A 14451-nucleotide genomic window follows, 5' to 3' on the forward strand; every position below is an offset into this window, starting at 1 on the left:
CTCTTGCTCCCCCCCCCCCCGCCGCCCCCCGGCAGGCCCCGCAGCGAACCCGCCGCCATGCCCGCCCGGCAGCTCGCCACAGGCGCCTCACCGCGCCTCGCCTCGCCTCACCGCCTCAATACATTTTTATAATGCAGCTATTTACATTCAAACATTTATATACTGACTCTGACAAAGCGCATCGGCAGAGCCACTAAGCAAACATATTAAAAATTATCTGGATTAGACCACTTATTTATCAGAGATTATTGTAGTGAATACTGAATTCCTCCTAGCCAAGGCCAAACAGAATGAAAATGACTTTACAGACACATAGTTCAAGATTCCACAATCGGCGAACCTCAACTTGGTTTTCAGTAAATTATGATGAAGATCCCATATCTTCTACTCATTCATTGTCAGCGTAAACTGGCAAACAGATTTGACACTGGGCAATGTGAAAAAGTTAGCCCATGTCATACAGGTGGCTCTTACCCAGGCATAGTGGAGTATCACATCACACAGTGATGTCAGTGTCAGGGTAAAGATGAACCCAGGAAAAAAGGAACAAAGGGAAAAAAAGGAAGAGAGAAAACAAGATGAAAGGTTTTGTTTTGTTTTGTTTTGTTTATCTAGGATGATTGTTAAATTGGAGAGTTGTTAGATACATTTTATGGCTCATTGATAAAATAGAATATTTGCAGCTATTTAAAAAGATGAAAAACAACTTATAATGTGACATGAAACAAGCCACCAGATAGCAAAAACAGCAGAAAAATCAAGGTGAGTAGTATGTTGTACAGCATGCTAATACCTTGTGACTTTTTTTTTGTTAAGTAGATAGCTATTTGTACATGCATAAAATTCTGTGAAAGAATATACAATGCATTGATTATAGTGATTGACTCTAGGAAGGAAAATTGGCTATGGTAAGATGTAGTAGAAAATGTACTTTTTTGGGTTTTACATATTTTTAGATTTTTATAATTTTCATGTATTATAGTTTCAAAAAGAAAAAGGAACAAAATATGTTTCTAAAATGTTCTTTCATCAAAAATAAGTAAAACTCAGTGCAGTAAACAAATATATTTCCATTCATATTTATGTTCACCGCATATTGTGCAATAGAAGATTTTTCTTTCAGACTCTGTCATAATTCCCAAAATAGGATAAAGATTATAGCTTCTAATTACATTGCACATAAGGTTTTATGTTTACAGCACTTTTCCCTTGCATTAATAAACATGTCACTGAAGCTATTAACTTGTCAAACTCAATTCAACTCTAGAGATACCAATGGACTTGATATCAAGAATTTCAAAAATTAAAGAGAACCTTTCTCCCCAAAGGGAGGTAATGCTCAGTCAGTGATCCCATTAAGTTCCAAATTGTGAATTTCACTCTTCAGAGACAAGACAGGAAAGAAAATGAAAAATATGCACTTTGGGTTTGTCTCCACATCTATAAAATGGGAATATTAAGACTACCTGGCATGACAATACGTATAAAACCCATGATAATGACAGTTGTAATAAGGTAGTTTAAAAGTTAAATGAAGATGAATATTTATGTCTAGGAAACATAAAATAAAAATGTAAATGCTAGTGATGCTTGGTGATAGTTATTATCCTCTATCACAGCTTGGCAAACACCTCTTCCAAATATCTATGATTACCCATTTGAGTTGAAAATGGCTTATCTCCCAGCGTATTCACAATTAAATGTTTCCAGTGGCATTGGTAAACAAAATAACCATGTAATTGTTCAAATTTCTTACACAGTAGTAAAATTTACTTACAATGGCTTCTTAAAATGTGCATTTTATTTAAAAACAAAAGAAAAAGAGGCATACTGTATTTTAACCTATGAGTAGTAACGAACTTGAATTGAGATCATGAAGATAATAGGAATCCATATTTAGAAAAGGGAAAATTAAAAATTATCTTTCTAAGAACTGATATAAAGACAAGTTTAAAAACAATTCATTTTGATTTGCTTAAATTGACTAGGTAATCACCCTGTAGTCTATTTTTTATTGCCTTTGTAAACACAGGCTGGCCATCATTTATCTGGAACTTTAGTGAAGAATCATGTTGGTGTCTTAAACCTTCTAAAGAGGTTTATATTTAAGTGATTAGCCCTTGAAAATAAAGATAAACCAGACTAAATCACCTTTGGGTGTATTGCTGTCAACTAGCAATTATCTAATCGATTTTTTAGTTATGCCCGCAACACAAACTAATTACTTTGAAAATGAACAGCCATGGTTGTTTTATGAACATTTCTATCTGTTATGCTACCAGGGAGAGAAAAATAAGCAGGCCTAAGCAAAGATTGAAGAAGCACAATTAGACAAGAAGATAACGTGTAGCCCCAAGCACAGTGAGATTAGTCACTGAGGAACAAACACTCTGCACACTGGAACCCTTTCCAGTCCCAGCTGATGTTCCTCATCCAGGCTCAGAGGAAGGGAAGGACCTTGTTGGCTTCAGAGGCCTCTTGTTGCCTGCCAGTGAGGTGCCCCAAAGGATAGCGTAGAGATAGTGAGTGTGAGGGACAGAGAGGCAGAGGCAGAATGACCACTCATGTGTCTGTGTGTCTGTGTATACACAATTAGAATCCAAAGGAGAAGACAGAATGGGAATCACAGACTCTTCGATAAGTCTAAAGGAGAAAGTTTGGTTAATCCTCTGATTCAGGGGGAAAATCAGTATGATTTCTAATGCCATTATTTCTGAGGCCTAGCTAATTTTCAGTCTACTGAATTCCACGACTGGAGTAAACAATAAGATCTTGCTCAGGTTAATAATGAAATAGTGTCACAAAGACTTGCTTTGAAAAAAGAAAGAAAACCAGAAAACTCAGCCATCTAATCAAGTCCTCTGAAGCCTGAAAAGGAGAAGAGAGCGTGTGTTTGGAATGGGGATAAGCATGCACAACCATTCTCATTCACCAGGCCACCATTCACTAGGCACCACATGGAAAATCTCCTGAGCTCACCCGAGAAGCAACCCTGATACTCAGTGCATAATGCAGTGTCAGGACTCTGTACAAGGGAGATTTGTCTCTACAAAAGCTATTTGGTTTATATCTACTGAGAACATACCTGGCCTCTAACCACCGAAACCTAAGGGTGCATTTTAAAGTTATTTCTGAGAGAGAGGAAAAAAACTTCCCATTTTAGCTTGAGTAAAGTGGTTTCAGGGCAGTAAAGGCCATTATACTTTAACGAAAACAACTGCATCAAACTGTAACATTTGTATTGAGTGGTGAAACCATTCCAGTACCCTCTGTAGTATATCAGAATTACAAAGAGAAAAAACTGAGAAAATGTTTGATCTCTTTACCTCAACTCAGAAATTGCTGAAATCCATAATCACATTTGGAAAAAAATCAACAGAATAAGCAGAGTTTTCTTGCAGGCAGAAAGAGCCTAAAATTTACACTGATTCTTAATTTAATTTAGCATGTATCTCTGTACCCAGTGAAGCCTTTCTGTATAACTAATAATCAGAGAAAGAAAGTACTGAAATTGGAAAGACCAGCTTAATGTTTTTACTGATATATGAGACTATAAGTCCAGGTATAAATCTTTTCATTTCTGTGGAGTCTGGGAAGGGGTGAATTATGTAAGAGAATATGCAAGAGAAAGGCTGGAGGTCCTTATTCAGATGCAAGCTGATTAAAATTAGCACTTCATGAAATTGCTTCTTTTTTTTTGTTAGATGAAAAGTGATTCTAAGTGGGACACAGCTATAAAAGTAAAAAGTCCTCATTTTCTAATCACACTAAAGGTTCTTCCCATGTGTGACCTTATTTGGTACTTTAGCATATGATATATATAATATGTAAAAAATTTTAAAATGTTTTTTTTTTCTTTTTCTTCTTTTGATTGTTATAAAAAACTACCAAGATTATCTGGAGGCAGAGTAACTACTGTGGTAGAAAAAAAAAAATTCAAGCCAGAATCCTAAGACTTTAAAAGTCACCTAATGTATTTGGCAGCTAGTATAGGAGTTAAGGTGCTAGATTCCCACATGGCCCACCACAGTTCAAGTCCCAGATCCACAATGGGACAGCAGGTGGTGTGGTGGTTAAGATACTGGACTCCCACATGGCCGACCATAGTGTGAATCCTGGACCAGGTGGCTTGCTTTCCTGCTCTCTCTCTCTCTCTCTCTCTCTCTCTCTCTCTCTCTCTCTCATGAGCACAAATACCCTATAGCAAATTTAAAAGTAATAATGATGATAAATAAAATTAAGTAAATAATTGTCTAAAAAAAAAAAAAAGTTTTGTGTACCTGTGATGTGCTAGCTGTTACAGAGGTGCCTATGAGGAGTTTATAATCTTGTAAGTACATACCTCGAGTCCATTTGATCTGAGAAGGGAGAGAAGAGTTGTAAAGGTCAAGCATGAATTTTAATTGAAATTGAAATTCCCCTTGGATTGCTGACTCAGATCCATTACTACCATGACACTGCAGAGGCTGCGACCTGGTGCTTCTGAAAAATCATACTGAAAGATATTAAGGGCCTGCTTTAAGACTACTTTTCTCCATTAGTATTTTCAGATGATATATTCTTCTGAAATATCTTCTTCATGTTATCAAGCTAATTGCTTCACTACCCTACCACTTTGCCAGTTACACCCAAGTGTCTTCTATTCTGCACTCAAGTTGTTTCTATTCAAGCCTCCTCTGTTCTGCTGATTCACCATCATCTAAAGACGTACAAGCTGCCTATCACTGACATTTCTCAGAGACACACAAATTGGGCTGAAGCACTGGCAATTAATATCTCCACTCGTCTCTGCATGACATATACAGTCCTTTAAGTGGTACTTTACTTGTGTAGAAATGAAATTAAATTATGGAAAAGATGAGTTTTTTTAAAGACCAAAATCAATGACAGGTGCACTGTTCTTCCAGACAGGCTTATAAAGGAAAGGAAAAGACAAAAGTATTGTGTAGCATCAGGGCATTATTTAAATCTTTTATTTTATTTTTCCAAAACAACATTAGGCAGGAGGTAGGATGGCATCCATGCCACTGTATCACTTTAAAATTCCTAAAAGAATTTTACTTACAAGTTGAATCTAAAAAAGTGAACTTGAGTTAAATCAATAGTAGAGTTAAAATGTAGCTACCAGGGCTGGTAAGGGGGTGGTTAGACAAGGGTCAAAGGGTACAAAGTTTCAGTTAGATTGGAGAATAAGTTCTGGTGATCTATTGCACAGAGGTGACTATAGTTGATAATAATGTGTATTTCAAAACAGCTACAAGAGAGAATTATAAATATTTTTATCACAAATGATAATTATTTGAGGCAATAGGCATGCTAAATAACCTGATTTGATCATTCTATAACATATGCATGCATCAAATGCATTATAACCATAAATATGTACAGTTATGCTTTGTCAACTAAAATAAAATAAAAATTTTTAAAACTGCACTATCAGGGCCCACTGGTGGTGTTTGGTGGTTAAGGCACCTGGATCTCATTTGGCGGATTCATGGTTCAAGTCCTGGACAAAATCCTAACAGGAGAATGATGGAGAAGAAACTCTGGGTTGGCCACCCCCTTGGGGGGGGGGTGCTTTCTCCCTTTTCCTCTGTCTCTCTTTCTCAGTCTCTCCAGCAAGTGCATGTACCCTATAGATAAAATCACATATGCACACACACACACCAAAAAAAAAAAAAAACTACACTAAAAGAACCTGATGATTATTTTGTCATGTAAATTTTAAAGCACATTTAAAAACATTATATTACAATAATCTAATCTAATCTATGAGTCAAAATACACACAGCATTAACATGAGCCCCAAATCTCCTACAAGCCACAATTAAACTCAAACCCTACCAAACTTCTTTAGAACCATAGACAATGATGGTAACCAATCCTCAAGTGCCATCGAAGACCACACCTGACTGTGAGAAGTTTCCCTCGGCATACCCTTCTCTCCTAAGTTTCTAGAATTTAAAAGGGGTTTGGAGGGCAATATTGATTCCTTATCCTTCTTGTGTCTCACTTTGGTGCCCTCCATCCTCACTTCCTTCCAATAGTTGCTGAAATGTCACTTCAGTAAATGCTTTCCTTTGTCACCTTGCTAGAAATGCTAACACCCCACTACTGCCCTTCTTACTCAGTCCTTCTCCTTAGCACTTCCCATCATTTCACATCTGTAACACACCTTCTATAGCCCTTATGTCCATCTAGTGTAAAACTACACCTTTATCATCTACTTTCCCTTACTAGAGTATAAGAACCTTCAGAGATGTCGGTATATCTCATTCATTACTATACTTCTTGAACCTCGTGCAGTGTTTGGTTCATAATAAATTTCAAATATTTTTGTTGAATGCATGAAAGAGACCTTTCCCCCAAGCTTGGGCATCTAAGTGTCCCTGTAAAAACTCTAGGGTCAACTATAAAAGCATCTTGTACAAAGAAAATTAACAAAATCTTGGAAATAAGATAAAAAGATGGCTATTTGCCCTGATTCTAAGTCATATTACATGATAATACCCATGCAGGAATTATTTAACTCTCCAGTGGAATGAATTTTTTAAACTATGCACTATTGACTTGGGCCCGGGTTCTGAGAAGTTGCATGATAACATGGAGATTTTTTTCTGATACAGAAGAAATAAATTCTGCACAAAAAAGAAAAACCTCAAAAGGTTATACTTTCATAGCATTATCAGACATAAATGAGCTTTGCCTGTAACCTAGCAATCTTTTTTTTTTTAAGTTTCTTTGTTTCTATTGTGAGACAGAGAGAGAATGAGGAACAGAGAGACAGGTAGCCCAACAGGTCCTTCATGATGGGTACACACATACCCAGCAAATCCAGGAAGGTCCTGGATGAGAACCTGGAACCTTCTCGTATGGTTCAGTCTCTCAGTGTTGCATTACTGTTGTGCCGTTCATGCCTCATTCACCCTTTTTTTTTTTTTTTCCTTTTTTTGGAGAGTTTTTCACTATAGGGCACATGTGCTCGCCAGAAAGACAGAGACAGAGAGACAGAAAGTGAGAAATCACCCCCCTGGGGGGGTGGGGGATGGCCACACTGCAATCCCTTCTCCATTCTCCTCTTGGGATCTTGGGCACTCATGCATATGTGCCCAGTGTGAGTTTAAGCCGGGGGTCCAGGACTTGAACCACGGTCGACTACATGGGAGTTCAGCGACATAGCCATTACACTAACTGCTGGTCCCATCATCCACTTTTCCAAACAGGACTTGTTTCTCCTACCTCAGCCTCCCAGTCTCTGGGATCACTTCCAGCCCAACCTAAAGGTACATGCACTCGGCCTTTAGGTTGGACCAGGAAGGGAACCTCAGCCCCTCAGACGGTCCCCTCCAGGGTGGCACACATCTTAGCTAACCTAACAATCGTATCGCAGTGTCTTCATTACCTTTAAATACTCAGTAGCATGAGAATGTTTTTGAACCAAATTTACCATCCTGCTGTTTCCCTCATCAGTGAGTTAAGTAAATCATTCTGTACTTGTCTGAGGATCATACGTTATAATTTTGAAGATAATACTTTGACAATTTGAGAAGTTATGCCACCAATGCCCAAATGGATGTTACAGATCAAGTAAGAAGATAATCTGATTTCATAATAAGTTTTTGGCTGGTTAGTGTTGAGTTCAAATCAATTTTAAAATGTGGGAAGGTGTCATCTCTTTGATCTTGGGGCCAGTTGTGATTCTGGGTTTCGCTTATATTGAAGAACTTAAGCCATAGGTTGTTTGTCCTGGTGTTTATAAGAGAAAACCCCTTTCTCTCACTATGTGACTCACAAATACTTAACCACACCTGGAATGTTTTAACAAAATAGATTATAGCCCTTCACAAAGGAGCTCTGTTCTGATTGTTTTAGAGAAAACATAAGTACTTACATAAATCTAATACTTCCAGAATTTGTAGAAATTAAGTTATAATGCTTTAAATATGCTCTTATCCCATTCCCAACAAACAAATGAACCAAAAAGACTATCAGAAATGGCTAGATTAGGACCATTTTTATATACAGATCCAAGTTCAAGAAACAGAACTAAATCTTTGGACTTTTTGATTACTTTGGTTTAAAAACAGCTATTTGTCTTTTCCCTTACATTAAATATAATACAAGAAAACATGTCACAATAGATATCTAATTATTTTCTCATGAATAGAATTCTCCAAAACTCTTATACTGTTTTACAGACCACACAAGCCATCATATGGGGGTGTGGGGGAGGAGAGTCATCAAAAAGTTCATGGAAAATGTACATTATGAAAAAAACTATGAGTGAGTTTAAAAATGTTTTGCACCAAAATGAATTCTGGTATTAGTTCCATTTCTTCACAAAATTTTCAAAGTCCCTTCATATTTCAACAGGAAGTAATTATGAAAAATAATTATATGTTAGTAAACAGTTATAACTGATCATTTTTATATCAACAATGACTGTGGCCTATAGTTGTATCAGTTTAACACATAATTTTCAAGATCCTTAGTTAACAGTAACAACGTATTTAATTAGTAAATTCAATTCATTAATGAATAATCTTTGATATCTGGATAATTTATATAGCAAAAGAATACTGAAATATTGGTCAGTATAAACAAACACACACATATACACATATATACCCACATATATATATACATATACATATTATGCATCTCTACTTCTTATAATATGTTTCAATGTAGCTTTACCTAGGGGTAAATGTTAAACATGATTTTCAACAGAGGTGTCAATGGCATTTTGGACCAGGTAAACTCTCTGTCATGGGTGGTTGTGCTATGCATGATTGTACCCCCTGTGGCCTGTACTCTAGATGTCATTAGCGCCACCCCTATCCTGCCAATTGTGATGCTCAAAATGTCTCCAAACATTGAAAATATTCTCTAGAGACAAAATTGAGAAGTACTCTGTTAAAAAAGGCATTAGTTTTTTCCATTTTAGGAGTATGATGAAATGATGCATGTGACCATAGGGAGTCATGCTGGGTATCCTTCTTGACTTTCTAAAATGCCCAAATTAATCATTACTTCCCCCCTAACTGTTCTCTCTTTTAGGTGGAAGTTAGTAACTTCAATTAAAAGTTAAAATTAAGGGGCCAGCAGCTGGCGTAATGGCTATGTCGCTGAACTCCCATGAACTCGACCACGGTTCAAGTCCCATATCCAGTGGCTTAAACTCACACAAGGCACGTGTGCATGCGTGCCCAGGATCCCAAGAGGAGAATGGAGGAGAAGTGATTGTGTCATGACCATCTCCCCTTGGGGGTTATTCCTTGCTTTCTGTATCTCTGTCTCTCTCTGTCTTTCTGGCAAACTCACATGCCCTATAGCAAAAAACTTCTCTAAAACAAAAGTTAAAATTAATAGGGGTGATTAAGACCACTGGAAATAAGAATGGCAAAGAAATTTGACTATGTGTAAAAGGTAATGAAGTGTTTATGAATTAAAAGAGAATTTTGTCCTAAAATTAAGTACCTGGTTTCAGAATGTGAACAAAACTAATGAAGGCTATGACTTGAATAAATATATAAAACAATTGCCAAAAAATTATTTGGTTGCCTTGGTTTATAACGAATAACAAAGTTAACAACAAAACAATAATGTGCGTAAACAAAGAAAGAATTTTCTAAATTCTTTGTGGCCAAATATTGTGTTAATATACAATAAGAATTTGATCTTCTTTTCACTAAAATTGATCTTGGAGTATTTAGCCTGCTCTTAATAAGGAGCAAGAAAGGTTGTTAGTTATTTTCTATGTATCAGAGATTTCACATGTCACTAGAGTAATTTTCTATATGGCAACTTTAGTAATATACTTAAATATTGGGTTGTCGGAAAAGTCATGACACATTTTGCATAGAAAAATATGTCGCGACTTTTCCAATGACCTAATATTAAAGAATAAAAACAATCCAGGCTGGATACATGGCATAGAAGTAACATGCTTCTTAAGAGAAGCCCGATTGCAAATGGTCTGAGTCTTGGCCCTGGCCAGCATGAAACACACTGGGCATGTATCTGAGTGACCAGGATCTGATGGGCTGAAGGACTGGAAAAGGAATCATGGCAGGACCAGGTCCTTCAAAAGATGCTCATCTCTTTCTTTCTCTCCCTCTCACTCTCAAGTGCACGCACTGTCATGAATAAGGAAAGAGTCAAAATCATGATAACGTCTGCACTTACTTTAATGTACTTCATTGTCGCTTTGCTGAATAAGTAGCCCAGCTAAAAGTATGCATGTACTACAGCATCTATGATTCTCTCTTAATAAATTAACAAATTCTCCTCTTCTCAAGATCAGATTCGGGACCAGCAGTTGGCATAACGGCTATGTTGCTGGGCTCCCATGTAGTCGACCGCAGTTTGAGTCCCTGACCAGGTGGCTCAAACTCACATTGGGCGCATGTGCGTGCATGATCAAGATCCCAAGAGGAGAATGGAGGAGAAGGAATTACAGCATGGCCATCTCCCCCCTACCTGGGAGGGTGATTTCTCGCTTTCTGTCTCTCTGTCTCTCTGTCTCTCTCTGTCTTTCTGGCGAGTACATGCACCCTATAGCAAAAAACTCTCCAAAAAAAAAAGAAAAGGAAAAAACATAGATCAGATTCTAAAATTGAGGAAAATAATTTCAAGATGTAGGCACATATGTGTGCATGCTCAAGATCACAAGAGGAAAATGGAGAAGGAATTGCAGTGTGGCCATCCCCCCCTGAGGGGTGATTTTTCATTTTCCCTCTCACTGTCTCTGTCTCTGTCTCTCTCTCTGGCAAGCACACATGCCCTATGGCAAAAACCTCTTATAAAAAAAGCAAGTTACTGAATCAATCAGTTTATTGTAAATAGATTTTTCAGTGCCCTTGATATTCATAATATTCTTATGCCAAGAAGAAACATTTCTAAAATCCTTATTAGAGAATTATGTATTATACCATAACAGGGAATTTTATTCTCCTTTTTTCTAGTTATTGCTTCTATTATTCTGTTACTGATTTTTTAAATAATTTAGCCACATTCTTTAGATCCTACCATCATCAGGTGGTTTCTGTCTTTTCCTCTATTTATTTATTTATTTATTTATTTATTTTGCTTGAAGTTTTATTATAAATCTCAAGGCAGAAATTAATTCTTTGGCAAGAACTGTCTCAGAACCTTGGGGAAAGAATTAAACCAGGTATCCCTAACTATTGATATTTCCAGAATAGACATGAGTACAGGCTTTGGAGCTTAACTCAACATTACGTAGACAACCATGAAACTGAACTGGAGAAGGGAGGAAGGCTATCAAGTGCACTCTTTCTTTTTTTTTTTTTTTAAGAGCAGTTTTGCTATAGGGCATGTGCGCTCGCCAGAAAGTTAGACAGAGAGACCGAGAGTTAGAAAGCAAGAAATCACCCCCCACCCAGGGGGGATGGCCATGCCACAATCCCTTCTACTCCATTCTCCTCTCGGGATCTTGGGCACACACACACACATACCTGGCATGAGTTTGAGCCACTGGGTCCAGGACTTGAACCGCGGTCGACTACATGGGAGTTCAGCAACATAGCCATTTTGCGCTAACTGCTGGTCCCTCAAGTGCACTTTTTAGTCCAGAAGATTACTCTCAGGAAAACTGTCCTATTTATCCATGAGCCAGCAGAATAAGACTTAAGTGAAAGCAACATGTGCTGAACTAAAGAGGGAAATTTCATGTGGCATTTGTTTGGAAAATCCTTGGAATTTTGTGTGTGTGTGTGTGTTCTTTTGGTACTTTATGCTATAATGATGATCTAAATTCACCATTAAAGAAAAGGAGTTGTACTTCCTATGTATAATATGCATAGAACATCGATCCTTCCTTGGAAATGATCTGATACCTGCTCTGTTCAGGTTCCTACACTTAAGGTCAATAGACTTCAGGGAGAAAAGAACCCAACTTTATACGTATTGTGAGTAAAAACTATGGAGACAATCACTTTCAGTTGCTTTTCTAGTGTCAGAATACAAGAACCAATATGACTTTTCATTTTATCTTTTGAACAACAGAGAATCTTTAAAATATCACTTGAGATTCTTTATGAAACTTATAGTTAGTATTCTGGGTTTATAATTGTTGAATACCATATAAGTCTAGACTTGCAAACTACAGTCAAGAGGCTCATATGTTTACTGTACCTATATGAACTAATAAGGCCAATCACAAAATGACCAGCCTCTCTTTTATGTGGTCAAAATAATTCTTAAGGCTGGTCCTGTATGTAGTATAGCAGCGAGGTGCTTCACAAAGGAAGTTGGGTTCCATATAGTTGACCAAGTTTTGAGTTCCAGTCCACATTGTTTAAAAATATACTAGACATGTGCACATGCCCAGAATCTTGATGGGATGGAGAATTAGAAGAAAAAGGTTTGAAGCATGACCAGGCCCCATAGAGAGTGCCTCCTCTCTCTATATATTTCTCTCTCTACCTTTCTCTTTCTCTCTTTCTTTCCCTGTCTCTTTCTTTCTCTCTCATGTTTACACCAATATGCCAGAACAAATAAATAGATAAGTCTTAGAGATGATTTATTGAAATCTTCCCTGCCCTTTGTTAAAAGACAATTTGTTGTTGTTATTGTTGTTTTTAAGGTAAAATCATGACTCATACAAGTATGAAATGAACACAAATAAAAGATTTTATTTAAAGCATTAATTAATGAGTGAACCACCAACATATTCCAATAATATCAAAAAAAAATTTGAAGACCAACAAATGTGTAGGCAAGATGGAAGTTGAAGTTGAGTTACCAAATAGATAAAAATAGGCTTTTTTTAGAAGAAAGGAGGGAAAAATCAATTGTTTCTCCCTAAACAGAACTTATTTGCATGTTTATGAATAAGAGTTATTTGTGGTGCTCGTAATTTACAACCAGCAGACTATAAATAGCCTAACGTCAATGAAAGGTAGAGATATTCCGGAAGAGTGCACTAGATGAAATATTTGATTGCCATTTCTTTATTTACTTAGCCCTTTCTAAGTTTTTCACAATGTTTCCTAACACCTATGAAACCCAACTTCTTTACCTCTCAAATCTTCTTCTATAGAGGATTTCTAAACCTATCTCATGAAGTTTAGATTTCTTGTCCCTTACCTCTAAAAAGAACACTTGAACCACATTAGTACTAAGAAATCCCAGTAGGAGTTCTTTCCTGTTAACTTCTTCACAGTTGAGTATGGTTTCCCCCAAGGACTGCTTTTCCAACCTCACATACCCTTCCTCTGAAACTCCAGTTTTCTGAGGAGCTAATTTTGAGGCCTCGCATCTCAGAAAATATGTGTACAGCCATAAAGTAAAATGCTTCTTAATCAGGTCTGAAAGGCAGCTTATGTTTCCCATGCTAGAAAAAACAAAACAGTGTTATTGAAATAATTTAGCCCCATCCAAAGGACTGTCCAATTAGGCAAGCACCCAGAAGGCTGACCACTCAAAGGTGCCTAGTTTGTGAGAAGGGGACTGAGGAAGTCCTTGGCATCCAAGAACCTGTTCTTTTCTTAGGAAGGCCTTTAACCTTGTGCCACATCTCAGTCCTAAGGCACTTCCTTTTGTTCTCCGTGAGTCATTTTAAAAACTGTCTCCTACTCCTTGGTTTTCTCTCTGGCAAACCCACATGCCCTATGGCAAAAACCTAAAAAAAAGAAAGAAAAAAGAAAGTACCTACCTCCTATTTCTTCTTTTTTTAAAAAAAAGAATTATTTAATTTTATTTATTCATCCATTTATTTTAATTTGACTAGAGACAGAGAGAGGGAAAGCGAGAAAGCAAGCCATCAATTCTGGGATTTGAACCATGGTTTACCATGTGGGAGTGTCCAGCATCTTGAACACCACACCCCCTGCTGGTCCCCCTACCTCCTATTTCAATGTTAGGCTCTGAGGGCAAGATTTGCAGTCAGCTAAAGTCTTCTTAGATCCTTCAGAGACTTCACATAACTATGCAAATGTATGCAAATAAGGCACACCCTGGAGTAATTAAAATAAAATCTAGTAGCCTTAAATAGACACCAAATAATAGTCCTAAGAGAGGCAATTAATTCTATTGTTTACAACCACTCCCTTTGTTAACTGATTCTTTTCCCAAATGAAGAGGCAAAGCATTTTCTTAGCCTCGCTAACAAAAAAAAGCATTTATTATCTGCCTCTCTATTGTCTGTAACAACACAGTCAAACAACTTCTAGTAACAAGAGAAAAACTGACCCAAAAATGGAGCCACAACTTGTAAACCTTTTCATTCTGACTGCTGTTTTCCACTGCAGCCTCATCTCTTCCCCCAAGCCCTTCCCACTACTCACAGCAACTTTTATGCTGAATTTCTTAAAGTCCCACAATCCTACCAGCTCCCAGTCTCCTTTGAGGAATTACAAGTGATGTTTCCTCTGCCAGAGGGCAAACACTATTTCACTTTCAGGGGCACACGACCCAGTCAGAGAA

General features: G+C 37.3%; 1 protein-coding gene across 1 annotated transcript in view; it reads right to left on the bottom strand.

Annotated features, from left to right (window-relative positions):
• Window positions 1-13359, bottom strand: part of LOC102472469 (ankyrin repeat, SAM and basic leucine zipper domain-containing protein 1-like) — a 15259-nt gene extending 1900 nt beyond the window's left edge. The window contains 1 exon segment of the mRNA XM_027775704.1: window positions 13046-13359. Within this exon segment, the coding sequence (XP_027631505.1) occupies window positions 13046-13359 (314 nt within the window).
• Between the last annotated feature and the right edge of the window lie 1092 nt (window positions 13360-14451).

This window comes from Tupaia chinensis, unplaced genomic scaffold (assembly GCF_000334495.1).
Source record: "Tupaia chinensis unplaced genomic scaffold, TupChi_1.0 Scaffold000597_1, whole genome shotgun sequence".
Taxonomy (NCBI): domain Eukaryota; kingdom Metazoa; phylum Chordata; class Mammalia; order Scandentia; family Tupaiidae; genus Tupaia; species Tupaia belangeri.